The following is a 13,214-nucleotide window of genomic DNA, read 5'->3' as shown; positions in this document are numbered from 1 at the left end:
CGTCTGTTTGTTGAAAAATAGTAACGCGACCTCATTTTCTTGTTCGTAACGGTAACGGCGTTGTAACGTTAGGAATTAGATTACTCGTTACTGAAAAAAGTAACGCCGTTATTCCCATCATTGTTAAAGTGGTTTAACAAGCAAAAAAAAAAAATCATCTGAAAATGATCAGCTACAAGGACTAGAACATAAGGGGGGAAAAGCAGCCAATGTCCAAAGAAAAACTTTAAAAGACCTTCAGAAAGCCTGGAGAACTATTCAAGATCATATTACAAATTTGGCCGCCTAGAACGAAAAATATAAAGAAATAAGGGGTGGCTCAAGAGTTTTGCAAAGTACTCTACATAGACCTGCAGTAAGAAGAAATAATGTCATCTATGCATACAGCTCTGTCTGTGTCATCTGTAGATCAGGCAAAGTGATTAATGAGGCCAGGCATTAGCATTCTTCAGGCCTGAGAGGTCAGAACTCACTGGGAGGGCTCAAATTAACACCCTGGTGCTGAGTGGCCACACTCTTCAGAGCAGTCACAACACTGAACACCCTTCACCCCGAATACACAATGAACACCATCTAGCTAGACCTCCGGCATTCCTCAGCTGTCCACTCAAAACATTACACAAGTGGCAAACCTTTTCACTTTTGTCCATCCATCCATCCATCCATCTTCATCCGCTTATCCGAGGTCGGGTCGCGGGGGTAGCAGCCTAAGCAAAGAGGTCCAGACCTCCCTCTCCCCAGCCACCTCCTCCAGCTTGTCCGGGGGAATACCAAGGCGTTCCCAGGCCAGCCGAGAGATATAATCTCTCCAGCGTGTCCTGGGTCTGCCCCGGGGCCTCCTCCCGGTGGGACATGCCTGGAACACCTCGCCCAGGAGGCGCCCAGGGGGCATCCTTGCCAGATGCCCGAACCACCTCAGCTGGCTCCTTTCGATGTGGAGCAGCAGCTGCTCTACTCTAAGCCCCTCCCGGATGGCCGAACTTCTCACCCTATCTCTAAGGGAGAGGCCAGCCACCCTTCGGAGGAAGCTCATTTCCGCCGCTTGTATCCGCGATCTCGTTCTTTCGGTCACTACCCACAGCTCGTGGCCATAGGTGAGGGTAGGGACGTAGATCGACCGGTAAATTGAGAGCTTCGCTTTTACACTCAGCTCCCTCTTCACCACGACTGACCGGTGCAGCGTCCGCATTACTGCAGCCGCAGCCCCAATCCGTCTGTCGATCTCCAGCTCCCTTCTCCCATCACTCGCGAACAAGACCCCGAGATACTTGAACTCCTCCACTTGGGGCAGGAACTCATCCCCGACCCGGAGTGGGCACTCCACCCTTTTCCGGCTGAGAACCATGGCCTCAGATTTGGAGGTGCTGATCCTCATTCCCGCTGCGTTACACTCGGCTGCGAACCGCTCCAGTGCATGCTTTTGTGCATGCCCAAATTCAGGTGTAACACATTCCCAAACTAATTGTGTTATCATAATATATAGTTATTCCTGTGCTATACTGTGTCTGATTTAAGGAGGCTAAGTAAGATGTAATTAAAAACTACCAACATGACAGAGGTAAAGACTGGAGGTTCCATTAAACTGCTTTGATATTGAAGAAATTTGCCATTTGATTCATTGTAATCAGAAAAAAAAGTGTTAGAAATACTGTGATTACTCTGTGTAACCATACTGCTTCAAAAAGTTTTTTAGGAATTCAGTTTAGACAAACCCTGTCTGCACTGTGCGTACTTTCCTCAAAGGTACCAAAGGTCAAAGCACCACTGTTTCTCATTGGTGTCTTTAAGGCACTTCACTTCCTTGAAAGCAGTGATGCATGTAAATCTGTTAACATTTAATGACCTTCTTGCTGCTGTCTACCTGTGTGTATGCAGCTGTCCAATCCAGTGACGGACGAGTGGGCATAACACAGACTCTGAGTTGCCAAGGAAGGGACGTCATAGATCATTCAGGCTTCTGTAACTCAAGATGGGCTGAAGCAGAGGAGTACAGAGGCCAGCAGAGATGTCCCCCCTGTGTGCCACAGTCCCAGGTAGATACAGCACATGTGTGCAGTATATTTAAATGACCTCTTTCCCTCTTAACTTTCAGTTCCGGTTATACATACGTGTGTAATGTTTGTTTCAGCATTCCATATTGTGTCGAAGTGACAGTGCGGATTACAGATCCAACGGCCCAGATGTAGATAATAGTGACATACCTCCACCCACTCCTGCATTCCCCATCTCTCCACCAACACCTTATGGTGAGTACACTGCAGTTCAGTTTTCATACATGCACTAAAGGCCTTAGGGAGATGTTTGCAATAATCTAGATGCCTACCACCATAGACGAATTGGAATAAGGATCAACCAGCCCTCTGATACAAATGCAGTTTGGCACCCATGTGATTTCCACCTGTGTCTGCTTGTGCAGTGTGAGAATAACATAATATTCAAGTTATGGTCTGTTCCCTGCCTGCTGGATGCTTTACTCAGATGCACCCCTCACCCAATCCATTACTTCCAGTATTGAGAATGTGACTGATTTGTGTCGTGTGCTCCATGTGAATACAGGCAGCGGTGGGCGATGATCCTACCAGCGTGGGGAAACAGCTTATTTGTCTCTGTAACTGTCACCGGATTTCTCAGCGCAGTTGATAATGTGTGTTGTCCCATGCTCATGTGCTTTGGGTTTTCAGTGAAAATCTTCTCAGAAGTGACTCACAACAGGAATACTCCATCTCCCAGCATGCAATCTTTTGGAGGCTACAGAACCGACCACGGTGGGTTCTTCAAAGTTCTTCAAACTGAGCTTGTTTTTGGGTTTTTTTTGTCCATTTTCTGAGAAATTAAAATGAAATGACAGAAAAACAACACACCAATAATAATATACATGTATGTTTTTTAAGCATGTTTTCATTACAAAAGAGACAGGACAGGCATTTTGGATTTTTTCTGCGTTATATTATAATAATGCTTGCATTGTTTTCTGTGCAACATCAGCCGTTTTGAGACAGATGGTAAAAGTTGTCTCGAAAGCAGGGAGATTCCTAACCATTGTCTGCCCTTCATGGTTGGTTTTTAAAGAATGTCTGCATGGTCACAACCTGCACAGAAAACCCCTTTTTTGGGACATAACTGTGTTGTTTTTTATATTAAAATCTTTTTTTTTTCTTCATGTTTTACTTTGGTCTTTATCCAGTGCAGAAAAAAAATCCAGACTGTGAGATTGTTTTTAGAGACGGATGGATGGAGTTTAAGAAAGAGTGCATTTATAGCACTTTGTTCCTACAGGCCTGGTGGACTTTCCAGAATTCTTAAATGTTACCTTTTTTATATTTACTCTTTGTCATAGAGCTCTCTCAAAACTATGAAACTGATTTAAACGTCAATCTAAAGTCTGGTGTTTGATCCAATACAGAGATAAAATAGATCAAACCCGTTTGTTTCCATAGAGATCTACAGTATGTCTAAAGGTTGTAGGTCCTGGGAGCAGATCTGTGTCCCTGCTGTGCCTCTTACTACCTCAGATATTCAGGCAAGAATCGCTGCATTCAGCCCTGCCACATCTCCATGGTTACTGTGGGTCAGGAAGAAAAACAACTTCTCCTCCCCATGAAAGTGTCTCTGTGTACACGAGCGGAAATGGGGACAAGAAGAAACCAGTTACTCTTTCAGCTTTGCACCTCTTGTTTCCATAAACCCAGAGAAAACCTGCCTGCAAAGACACAGTTTGAGTTTTTGGGGACGTCAGTGTGCCCAGACTGACTGAAATAAAGCTTTAGGTAATTGTTGGTGTAGGCGTTTAATTTGTAGCTACCGTTAAGTCTTATTTGCTGAACACCTGGGTGGGTATAAGGCCATACGAACAGTTCTGGTTACATTTCAACTACAATTGTAAGTATTTGTTACTTGAATGAACACCAACCTTTTTCCCTGTGATTTATTTCACGTGTTGCAGAAATTTTCTTTTAAACTTTTCAGAGCTGCTTTTTCTTTTCTTTTTTTTTTTCTTTTTGCAGCTTTTCTCTCCATACTTATCCCTGCTTATGTTTGTGTTCTTTTAAAATTATAAAATGCATACCTTGACTCGGACTCTGTGCAGAAATGTGCTTTCTAACATTCTGTATTTCGTCTTACACAGAACCCAGGGAATATTCAGAGATCAACCATTTCGGAGTGGAGAGTTTGCCAGACCCCTCCATTAACTGCCACAGGACACAAAGTTCCTCATACTCTGCCTCTATTGTTGGGAGCCTTCAGCAGACAGACAGGTAGAGCTCTGACTTACACAAAAACTCCAAGCACCTTTTTTTTTTTAGATCCTGTGTTAACACCAGCAGTAATAAAATGCTCCCATAATCTGTTTTTCCCCAGTTCAAACAAGAACCAGCACTGGCCAGAGCATCCTGTCCTGAGCCACCACTCCTCTTTGAGTAGCTACCCCTCTGCAAGACAACCTCTGCCACACTCCGTGTCACTGGACTATGGCCACCACTCTCCTCCCCTTAACCACCCCCACATCCACCCTGCCCCGAATGCTCACAGCTCTCCTCGAAGCAACCAGCGAAGCCATATGGCTAACTATACTCTCAACCATAGTCCTGCTCAAAGCTTTGAGGAACAGGATGACTCGTGTCTCGGCTATGGCGCAGACTGTCCAAACCTGGACAGGGATCTTTTACCCTCAATGGATGGGCAGAATCAGTTAGCACAAATGCAGCCTCCACTTCTGCCTGAAAAGAAGAGGACGTCAGATGGGGAGCATTCGCTGGGAACAGCCTCTCCAGCCCTCAGTGGATTCTCAAGTCCCCACAGTGGTAGCTCCCTGAGTATTCCTTTCCCTAACATCTTGCCTGACTTGTCAGCTCAGACGCCAGGCACAGCCTCACCTCTGCCAGGTAAGCTAGGGTCTGCTAAAGAAACTGAAAGCCTCGTGGGTGTCATACGGCTCGTTGAGTGATTTTTGTTGTTTTCTTTGTCTGTGTATTTTCCAGATGTGCTAGCCAACAAGCAGGTTACTGTAAAATTTGTGCAGGATACATCAAAATTCTGGTACAAGCCAGACATCTCAAGGGATCAAGGTAGGTGCCAAATGTAAACACTTTTTTGTTAAGAAAATTCTCGAGCTACTTCAATCATTGTTTCTCTCTCTTCAGCTATTTCAGTCTTGAAAGACAAGGAGCCAGGCTGCTTTATTGTGCGGGACAGCCACTCCTTCAGGGGGGCCTACGGTCTGGCTATGAAGGTGGCTACACCCCCTCCCTCAGTTCTTCAGCAGAACAAGAAAGGTATGGTACATGTGGGTGATTAAAAGACGGCATGAGCACTTCAACATTTGGGACAGACATATTTGCTGGCTTTTTATGTCTGTGTGTTAAATATTGAGTTAAAATCTGTGTGAATAACTTTGCGTAAGACACTGGAAGTGGGTGGAAGCGATTCTAATACAGAAATCCCAACAAGCAAAGCAATCCAACACTTAATTTTATTAAATACAGTTCTGTTCAGTTCAGTTTTATTTATATAGCGTCAAATAACAACAACAGTCACTTTAAGGTAAACACTTGGCAACAGTGGAAAGGAAAAACTCCCTTTAAACAAGGAGAAATCTCTGGCGGCCATCTGCTGCGACCAGTTGACCGGTCCTTCTGCTTTGAATAATCGTGCAAAGGTAACCTAAAGCTCCCTTGGAATGTGCAATATACTTTAAGTGGATCATTCGGGTCAGTTTGTATTTGTATTGTACATAACACATACACAACATACATAAATATCTCTGGGAAATAAACATACATCACAGTATTACAGAATTTCATTGATAGTTAAGATATTAGAGATTGGTCCAGTGGTCTGGACAATCCTGGGAATGGTGCATAGCATAAGCACAGACAAAGCCATCTTCAGTTACAGCCCACTGTGCGCACCATCACAGTGGAACCTAAGAGTCCCTCTCTCCCTCTGCTTGTGAATGAACTCCTGTCTTTCTGTTTCTCTCTCCTGGGCATCATCATCACGATGCCAAAGGGACCCCTATTGCCTGATACTCTTAGATGTACAGCTAACGTTTCACTCATTAACAAAAGATGTGCTGGGTCTGTAAGCCTGCTATAATCCCAGTGTCTTCTTGTGCAAGTGCACTTTCCCACATACTGTAACTGTCTTTCTGAGAAGTCTGTCAGTCCCACAACTGAAGTCAAAACAAGATTTTTGTTTGGTCATCAACTTCCTGGTTTGTTGGTTTAGCATATTTAGAAAATAGGCTAAAGTTTTTTTTTTTTTCTTTGTTTGTTTCTTTGTTTTTTTGGTAACAAACACGCAGTCTCTAGAGGACTCTGGTCAAACATTCTCTGGATTGTTTCCACATGTAAGGAAGTACTGACCGAATTACAATACAGACCCAATTTTCTTATTTGGAAAAGGAAAGGAAAGAACACTAAACCCCACACAGTGTGTCAGGAAAAAGTCTGCTTATTCTGAGGGGCACAAAGGATGCCCTTATGCCCTGTCTGCAGTCCTTTCATGTTCCCTTCTCCCCGATTCACACCTGCCCTTTTGTTTGATTTCACCCTTCTTCAATCCAACAGCACCTGTGGTGACATCATGACACAAACCATCTCCAGACTTTGAGCTTTGGGTATTGTGACTGCTTATAAGTGTGAAACCCAACCCACTTTGTGGAGCAGGCTTTTCTCCAAGCTTTTGTATCAAGACGTTCCTCACATACGCTCATCCAGCCCCTTCAGAAGAGCTTCTGTTGAATCATAATCCACCTAATCTCTCTAGAGAATGAATGTAGCAATTTAATGTGTTTGACGCAACACTTAAAGGCTGGGAAATTATGTGTGGTACTGAGATAACTGCTATGAGATGTTATGCAAGTCAGAGTAAGTGTAGAGCAGAGGTTAATTTGTTGGTTTGCATGCCACATAGAGCCCAATTTTATGTGAAGTGGGTCGGAAAAACCTTTTACTATAACTCATATGTTTATGTTCTTTTTTTTCTTTTTGTGTAAAGACGTTTCTGGAAAATGTTTGCATTTCTTGAACTGTCCCTTTACAAAAATGATGATGAACAAGTTTAAATTTTAAAAAGCGCAGTTTTAACAATATGTTTCATTAGCTATGAGTTCCTAATGAAAGATCACAACAGATTTCCATCATCTTTGACTATTTTGGAACTAGTAATTTACTTCTCTGTAATGCGAACAACGAGGAATAGCAGTGCAGACAAGTATTTTTTTTTTATTCAGAAAGAAAGAAAAAGTGATAATTAATGACTTCCCTGCAGTTTTCAAACTTGCCATAGGCCAGACAGGATTCTTGGGCAGGCTCCAGGGGCGCCAAGTTTTACACCCCCAATTCTAGATTTTCAAATACAAGAAAGTTTGCTGAAAAGAAAGTATACTATTCTAGCTAGTTACGTATTTCTTCTTTCTTTTTCTAACAGGAGGAGATTTGGCCAATGAATTAGTGCGCCACTTTCTGATTGAGTGCACACAGAAAGGAGTGCGGCTGAAGGGTTGCCCCAATGAGCCATATTTTGGTAAGACTTTTACATGGTTAGCAAACATCAGTGACACCATCTGGATTTTTGGCTACACTACAGAAATTGTATTGTACCACCACCAGTAGAGGGCAGGAGAATTTCATGAACGCCAAATAACGATAGATTATAGACTGTGATAGACTGGAATTTACCCATACAGTGTTTCATGGTTTATGTCTGATTTCTGTGGCATTTTTTTGTGCCCCGCTTTCTTCAAATATAGCAACTATTGAAGATATATAATCAAATTAAGTGTTCCACTGATGAGAATTTTATTTTATCGTGGTGATAGAAGTTTTTCTCTGTTGTTTTTTCTCCTTCTTTTTCTTTTTTCTGACAGTTTGCAATTTTTCATGAAATCTTGCATTTTTTTTAAATAAACATGTCATTAACCAAAACAGATTTATAACTAGAATTCTAATTTAATATGGTATTGTTTTACAGGAAGCTTAACCGCATTGGTCTACCAACATTCAATCACTCCTCTGGCCCTGCCCTGTAAACTTATCATACCTGACAAAGGTAGTATTCAAGTTGTGGCTACCAACATCTGCCTCTCTATGTTTAACTGTCTGCCAGCTTAGTGTTTTCATCTGCTGATGTAACTGTTGAGGGTTTTTTTTGCTGGATAATCTCATTGTTTTCTTGTTCGCAGATCCTCTTGAAGATGTCAGTGAGAACACCTCGCAATCAGTAACAAACTCTGCCGCTGAGCTGCTAAAACAGGGAGCAGGTAATCAGGTTTCTTATATCAGTTGCTATGAAAAGACACTGTCACAAACAGGTGGCCTGACTTAATACGAACGCTGACGCAATCTCTGTGTGCTGTTCTGTTGTAGAAATGAGCCATTTTCCTTGTCCTGTTATTATGCCGTGTGTCACCCAATGCACTCGCTTTGCCGTTATTTGCGCTTTGCAAATCCAAGTGTAATTTTGAATTTGTCTGCTGCTGCAGCCTGTAATGTTTGGTTCCTGGGCTCTGTGGAAATGGAGTCACTAACGGGTGTCCAGGCAGTGCAGAAGGCCACCACTATGGTCCTGAACTCTAACGCTACACCAACCTCCACTGTGGTCCACTTCAAAGTTTCTTCTCAGGGAATCACCCTCACTGACAACCAGAGAAAGTGAGTAAACATAGTTTTTGCATTCTTCATATATGCATAGCTTAGCAATTTCTTACCATAATTTGGCTTCTTTTAGGCTCTTTTTCAGGAGGCATTACAATGTCAATACAGTAATATACTGTGCTCTGGACCCTCAAGATAGAAAGTAAGTATTGTTGATTTAATGTCAAAACACATGCCCACTTGCTATTTGTGTTTCACTAGTTATTATAGAGAAGTATGTCAGTTGCATGTTGTGAATGGGTGATGGGTATTTATTTAATATGGTTTTCATTTTTTTGACCACTTGAATCCCTTTTACACTACAAGTCGCACTGACTGGCCTTTATTCTCTAAAGTATCTAGGAAAATCCAAAATATGGCAAAAGATTAATTTAAATAACTTCATGCAAATCTAATTGACACTTTTGAATGTAAGTATTTAGGTGGATTCAGTGTAGCAAAAATGACACTATTATCCCTTTTTTACTTCCAATAGGTGGAAAAAAGATGGCTGCCCATCAGCAAGGTATGTAGATAATTATATTTTTGCACAGAGACAATGAAAGCAGTTCTTTTTAAAGGTGCACTGCCTGTTTGAGGCAGATGACAGTAATGCTACTAACTACACTGCTCCTCCTCTGCAGAATCTTCGGCTTTGTGGCGAGGAAAACTGGCACTTCGACGGGCAACGTATGCCACCTGTTTGCTGAGCATGACCCCGAGCAGCCAGCAAGCGCTATTGTCAACTTTGTGTCAAAGGTGATGATTGGTTCACATAAGAGTAAGTAGAGGACAAAGCAGATCACTTGGACAGACGTTTGCAACGTCTAGAACAACGAATGAAAGACTGAGAGGCTGAAGAACGGACTAAATATAATGACTCGAGATGGTGATGATCTGAATTTGAACTGAAAAACGTGCAAATGTAAAGTGATCACTGTACGAGGACATTCAGCGACACCTTTAATCGAAAAGTATAAATAACTTTTTAAAAATTTTGTTCCTTTCAGTGCATGAACTGTAAATTAGCTACATAACAAATAACAAAATCATTATCATTTTCACATTGTTTACAACTGTAATGTCTTACACAGTAATACAATCATTATTAACATATTTTAAGTTCCTCATACTAAAGCTGCTTTTCTTACTCATTCATAGCATTTTATGGACCAACCAAGAAAACCCTACATTGTTGTATGTTTCTCTCATATTTAACCAAAAAAGAAAGGATAAAAAAAAAACTTCATGCAAGCATTCATTAAGATTTCTTTAGTTGTATCTGATGTAGAAACACCTCATCTAACCAAGCAGGCAGGATTTAAAAACATGCAAAAGCAGTGTTGCAAATGTGTATGATTTGGACTTTGTGCCTAACTTCATCACATGCATGATTATTTTATCTATGCAATGTAAATGTTGTTTTTGCTTCTTTTTTTTTAACGTGTAGTTTTGTAAAATGTGCTGCATATAAGTGGCTTTTTTGAAGGTGTTAAATCAATTTTGCCATAAGATGTATTGGAGTATGACCACTTTTAAAGCTGTCAACATTTTAATGAAAGTGTGAGCGTGCATTTGCGAGTGTTTGAATGAGAGAAATTGTAGAAAGATATTTTAATGAAACCATAATATTCTTTTATTATATATATTCTGCTTTGACAGTAACCGATTAAAAACACATCAGTACTTTTGTAGATGGTACAAAAGACTAAGAATGTAGGGTTACCTTGTGACCTCGGTTCTCTGAGTAAAGAGTCGATTGTGCCAATTCTAGGGCTGCTTGGAGATCAAATTATCAGTGATTTCACGCCAGCACAGGTGCTCTATAAGTGAGCCAGAGTGTCTGTCCACACGCCCTGAATAGCATTGGGATTATCCTTGTACATATCAAATATGTAACAAATTGAAGATTGAGATCAACACTGCAATCTTTCAGTGTCAAAAATAAAGCAGTATACACATACCCCCCCTCCCCCCTTTTTTAATATTTATACTAAATGTGTAAAAGCACACATCCACACACAGGCTGCTATGTTACAAGAACAAATGCTGTTATTAAAAAGAAAACAAAGAAGAAAGAAAGAGGTCAGTGTTGGAATTTGCACAAATAGGTTTAGTGTTTAGCACACTCAGCTAGTCATCTGTCAGTGATACACATTTGCTCCTGACCATTTTATCCAGAGAGGGATCGACAACCACACTAACAGCTGGTGTTATTCTTGCATCAAGTGCACGCTTATTATCACTTTCCATGACCTATTATGTGTACCTCATCCTTATCTCATTCAATACTGTGCCTCGGTGTAAAACATGCTACATGTGAACGATTTATTTGTATATGGGCATTTCCATGTTTTTGTTGACTTGTAAATACTAATCATAATGAAACATTTATTTAATCTTGATCCACTAGATTCAGCAACTAGTGGGAGTATTAGCCTTGTACCCAGAGCTGTAAATATCAGGCTGTTTGTTGGTTTTTGCATGAACTGTAGCGGTGGTAGATTGGGTAATTGAATCCCTTTTATTAGAAAAGGGTTAGCTCTGTCTTGTGTCCTTGTATCTCTGTGCTAAGCTATGCTGTGCAGCCTTATGTAAGTATAGAGACACCAGGATGGTAATATCTACCAGCAAAGGAGCAAATAAATGAAATTTGAATACACCGCTGTTGGTTGGCTTCAATCCGGTAAACAAATACATAAATAAATAGTTCAGGATTATTAAGAGTAACTTTGTAAATGTAATGGTATTGGTATTGTGACATTTGAAATATATTGAATACATTTGAATATTATGAGTTTGTCATAACTGCAGGGAGGCTGCAGATGAATGCTGCTAAACCAAAGACTCTAAGCACAATTCCAGCTTTTCAGGTCTTAGCAACATCAGCTGAACTGATAGCTAAGGCATTTTAGCTTTAGGCTTCTATATAAACATTCCACTGTATTTGGTATCTGGCTATTTTCTCAGAAAATAAATGATAAGTAAAAAAAAAAGGCTGTGGACCCAGTAAATTTATTTTATCAGTGGAAATAAATGGTATACAATCAGAGATCGGTGTATTAGGTACACTGTGTTGGATCCCCTTAAATTTCAGAGCTGTTTTAATTCTTATTAACATGTCCATGCTGACATGATAGTGTCACACATGTACTATGTGCCACTACATTATGCATTTGATAATGTACATTGTTAAATGCACATCCGTGATTTAAATCTCCTGTTTCAGCACATTCCAAACTTGCTCTATTTGATTGAGGTCTCGTGACTGTAGGCCAGTACATCAGTTTGAGATGAGATGAGCTTAGTGACATAGTGTGTTATCCTGCTGAAAGCAGCCATCAGATGATGGGTACAGTGTAGTTATAAAGAGACGTGGACATGGTCAGCAACAATACACATGTTGTCATATTCTGGGGTGGCAGACTGTGTGGCGATGGTTGACGAGTGAACCCAAAAGCAGACGTGTGGAAACCAAAGCTTAACTTAAACCAAGAGTGAGCCGTTTATTTAGGCTGAGTGATACAAAAGACAAGACAGGAGGACACTAAAGCAAAACTAACCGGAATACACTGGGAAAACTAAATACTGGAACATGGAACATGAATATCTGAACAGTGACGAGGGAAGAGGAAACACACGGGGAACACAGCTGGGGCAAATAAACATAATGAAAGAGGAGGAAGCAAAACTAAACACACAGGACGTGATACTATCAAAATAAAATGGGAAACACGCAGACTAAGACACACAGACTTGACACTGGAACACCGAAGCAGAAACGAGAGACAAAAATACTGACATGACTGGATACGGAGAACAATAATAATAATAATGGATACTTTATTGATCCCCATGGGGAAATTACTTGTTTTTCTCTGCATTTGACCCATTCACTCAGTGAAGCAGTGGGCAGCCCACTAAGCAGGCGCCCGGGGAGCAGTGTGTAGGGACGGTACCTTGCTCAGGGGTACCTCAGGGTAGCCGTTAAGTGGATTCGAACCGCCGACCTTCCGATCATGGGGCGACCACTTTACCTACTGAGCTATCCCTGCCCCAAGGAGTGAGAGACATGGAGTGACGAGAGGGAGCAAGGGACACGGAAGGAAATGGAGAGGGACATGATGGGCTTGGGGAGAACATACATCAACGCACAACTCAGACAGGGGAGACATGGAATGAGACACAAGGAGGGGAACAAGTAAACAGAAAAGGGAGACAAGACGTGAGGACAAACGACATCTAAAAGAAATGCTCAGTGGATACTAAGAAGCCCAAAGTGTGCCAAGGAAACAACCCCTACACCATTACACCACCAGCGCCTGAACCATTGATATAGTTGATTCATGTTTTCATGTAGCTTACACTGAATTCTAGTCCCATCATCTGAATGTTAAAGCAGAAATCGAGACTCAGACCAGGCTCCATTTTTCCAATCTTCTGTTGTGAGCCTGTTCAAATTGTAGCCTTTTCTGTTTTTAGCTGAAAGAAGTGGCACCCGGTATGGCCCTATGCTGCTGCAGTTCATCTGCTTAGAGTTAGTGTGCTCTTGCTCTGTGTCCTTCACTTTGCTAAGGC

The 13,214-nt window shown here is 41.5% G+C and overlaps 1 protein-coding gene across 1 annotated transcript in view; it reads left to right on the top strand.

Moving 5' to 3' along the window:
* Positions 1 to 11,298, top strand: part of tns3 (tensin 3) — a 32,773-nt gene extending 21,475 nt beyond the window's left edge. Inside the window, exons 14-27 of the mRNA XM_085438209.1 lie at positions 1,876 to 2,033; positions 2,129 to 2,246; positions 2,682 to 2,765; positions 4,127 to 4,256; positions 4,360 to 4,883; positions 4,980 to 5,066; positions 5,142 to 5,273; positions 7,432 to 7,527; positions 7,975 to 8,052; positions 8,186 to 8,263; positions 8,486 to 8,654; positions 8,731 to 8,799; positions 9,133 to 9,162; positions 9,281 to 11,298. Of these exons, the coding sequence (XP_085294335.1) occupies positions 1,876 to 2,033; positions 2,129 to 2,246; positions 2,682 to 2,765; positions 4,127 to 4,256; positions 4,360 to 4,883; positions 4,980 to 5,066; positions 5,142 to 5,273; positions 7,432 to 7,527; positions 7,975 to 8,052; positions 8,186 to 8,263; positions 8,486 to 8,654; positions 8,731 to 8,799; positions 9,133 to 9,162; positions 9,281 to 9,425 (1,898 nt within the window). The 3' untranslated portion in view covers positions 9,426 to 11,298. The remainder of the gene's footprint in view (positions 1 to 1,875; positions 2,034 to 2,128; positions 2,247 to 2,681; positions 2,766 to 4,126; positions 4,257 to 4,359; positions 4,884 to 4,979; positions 5,067 to 5,141; positions 5,274 to 7,431; positions 7,528 to 7,974; positions 8,053 to 8,185; positions 8,264 to 8,485; positions 8,655 to 8,730; positions 8,800 to 9,132; positions 9,163 to 9,280) is intronic.
* The last annotated feature ends 1,916 nt before the right edge of the window (positions 11,299 to 13,214 follow it).

This window comes from Copadichromis virginalis, linkage group LG18 (genome assembly GCF_057382275.1).
Source record: "Copadichromis virginalis isolate Kocher_CV1m ecotype Utaka linkage group LG18, C_Virginalis_male_GT1.1, whole genome shotgun sequence".
NCBI lineage: Eukaryota > Metazoa > Chordata > Actinopteri > Cichliformes > Cichlidae > Copadichromis > Copadichromis virginalis.
Note: the sequence above shows the minus strand (reverse complement) of the source record. Positions and strands in the feature narration are given on the sequence as shown.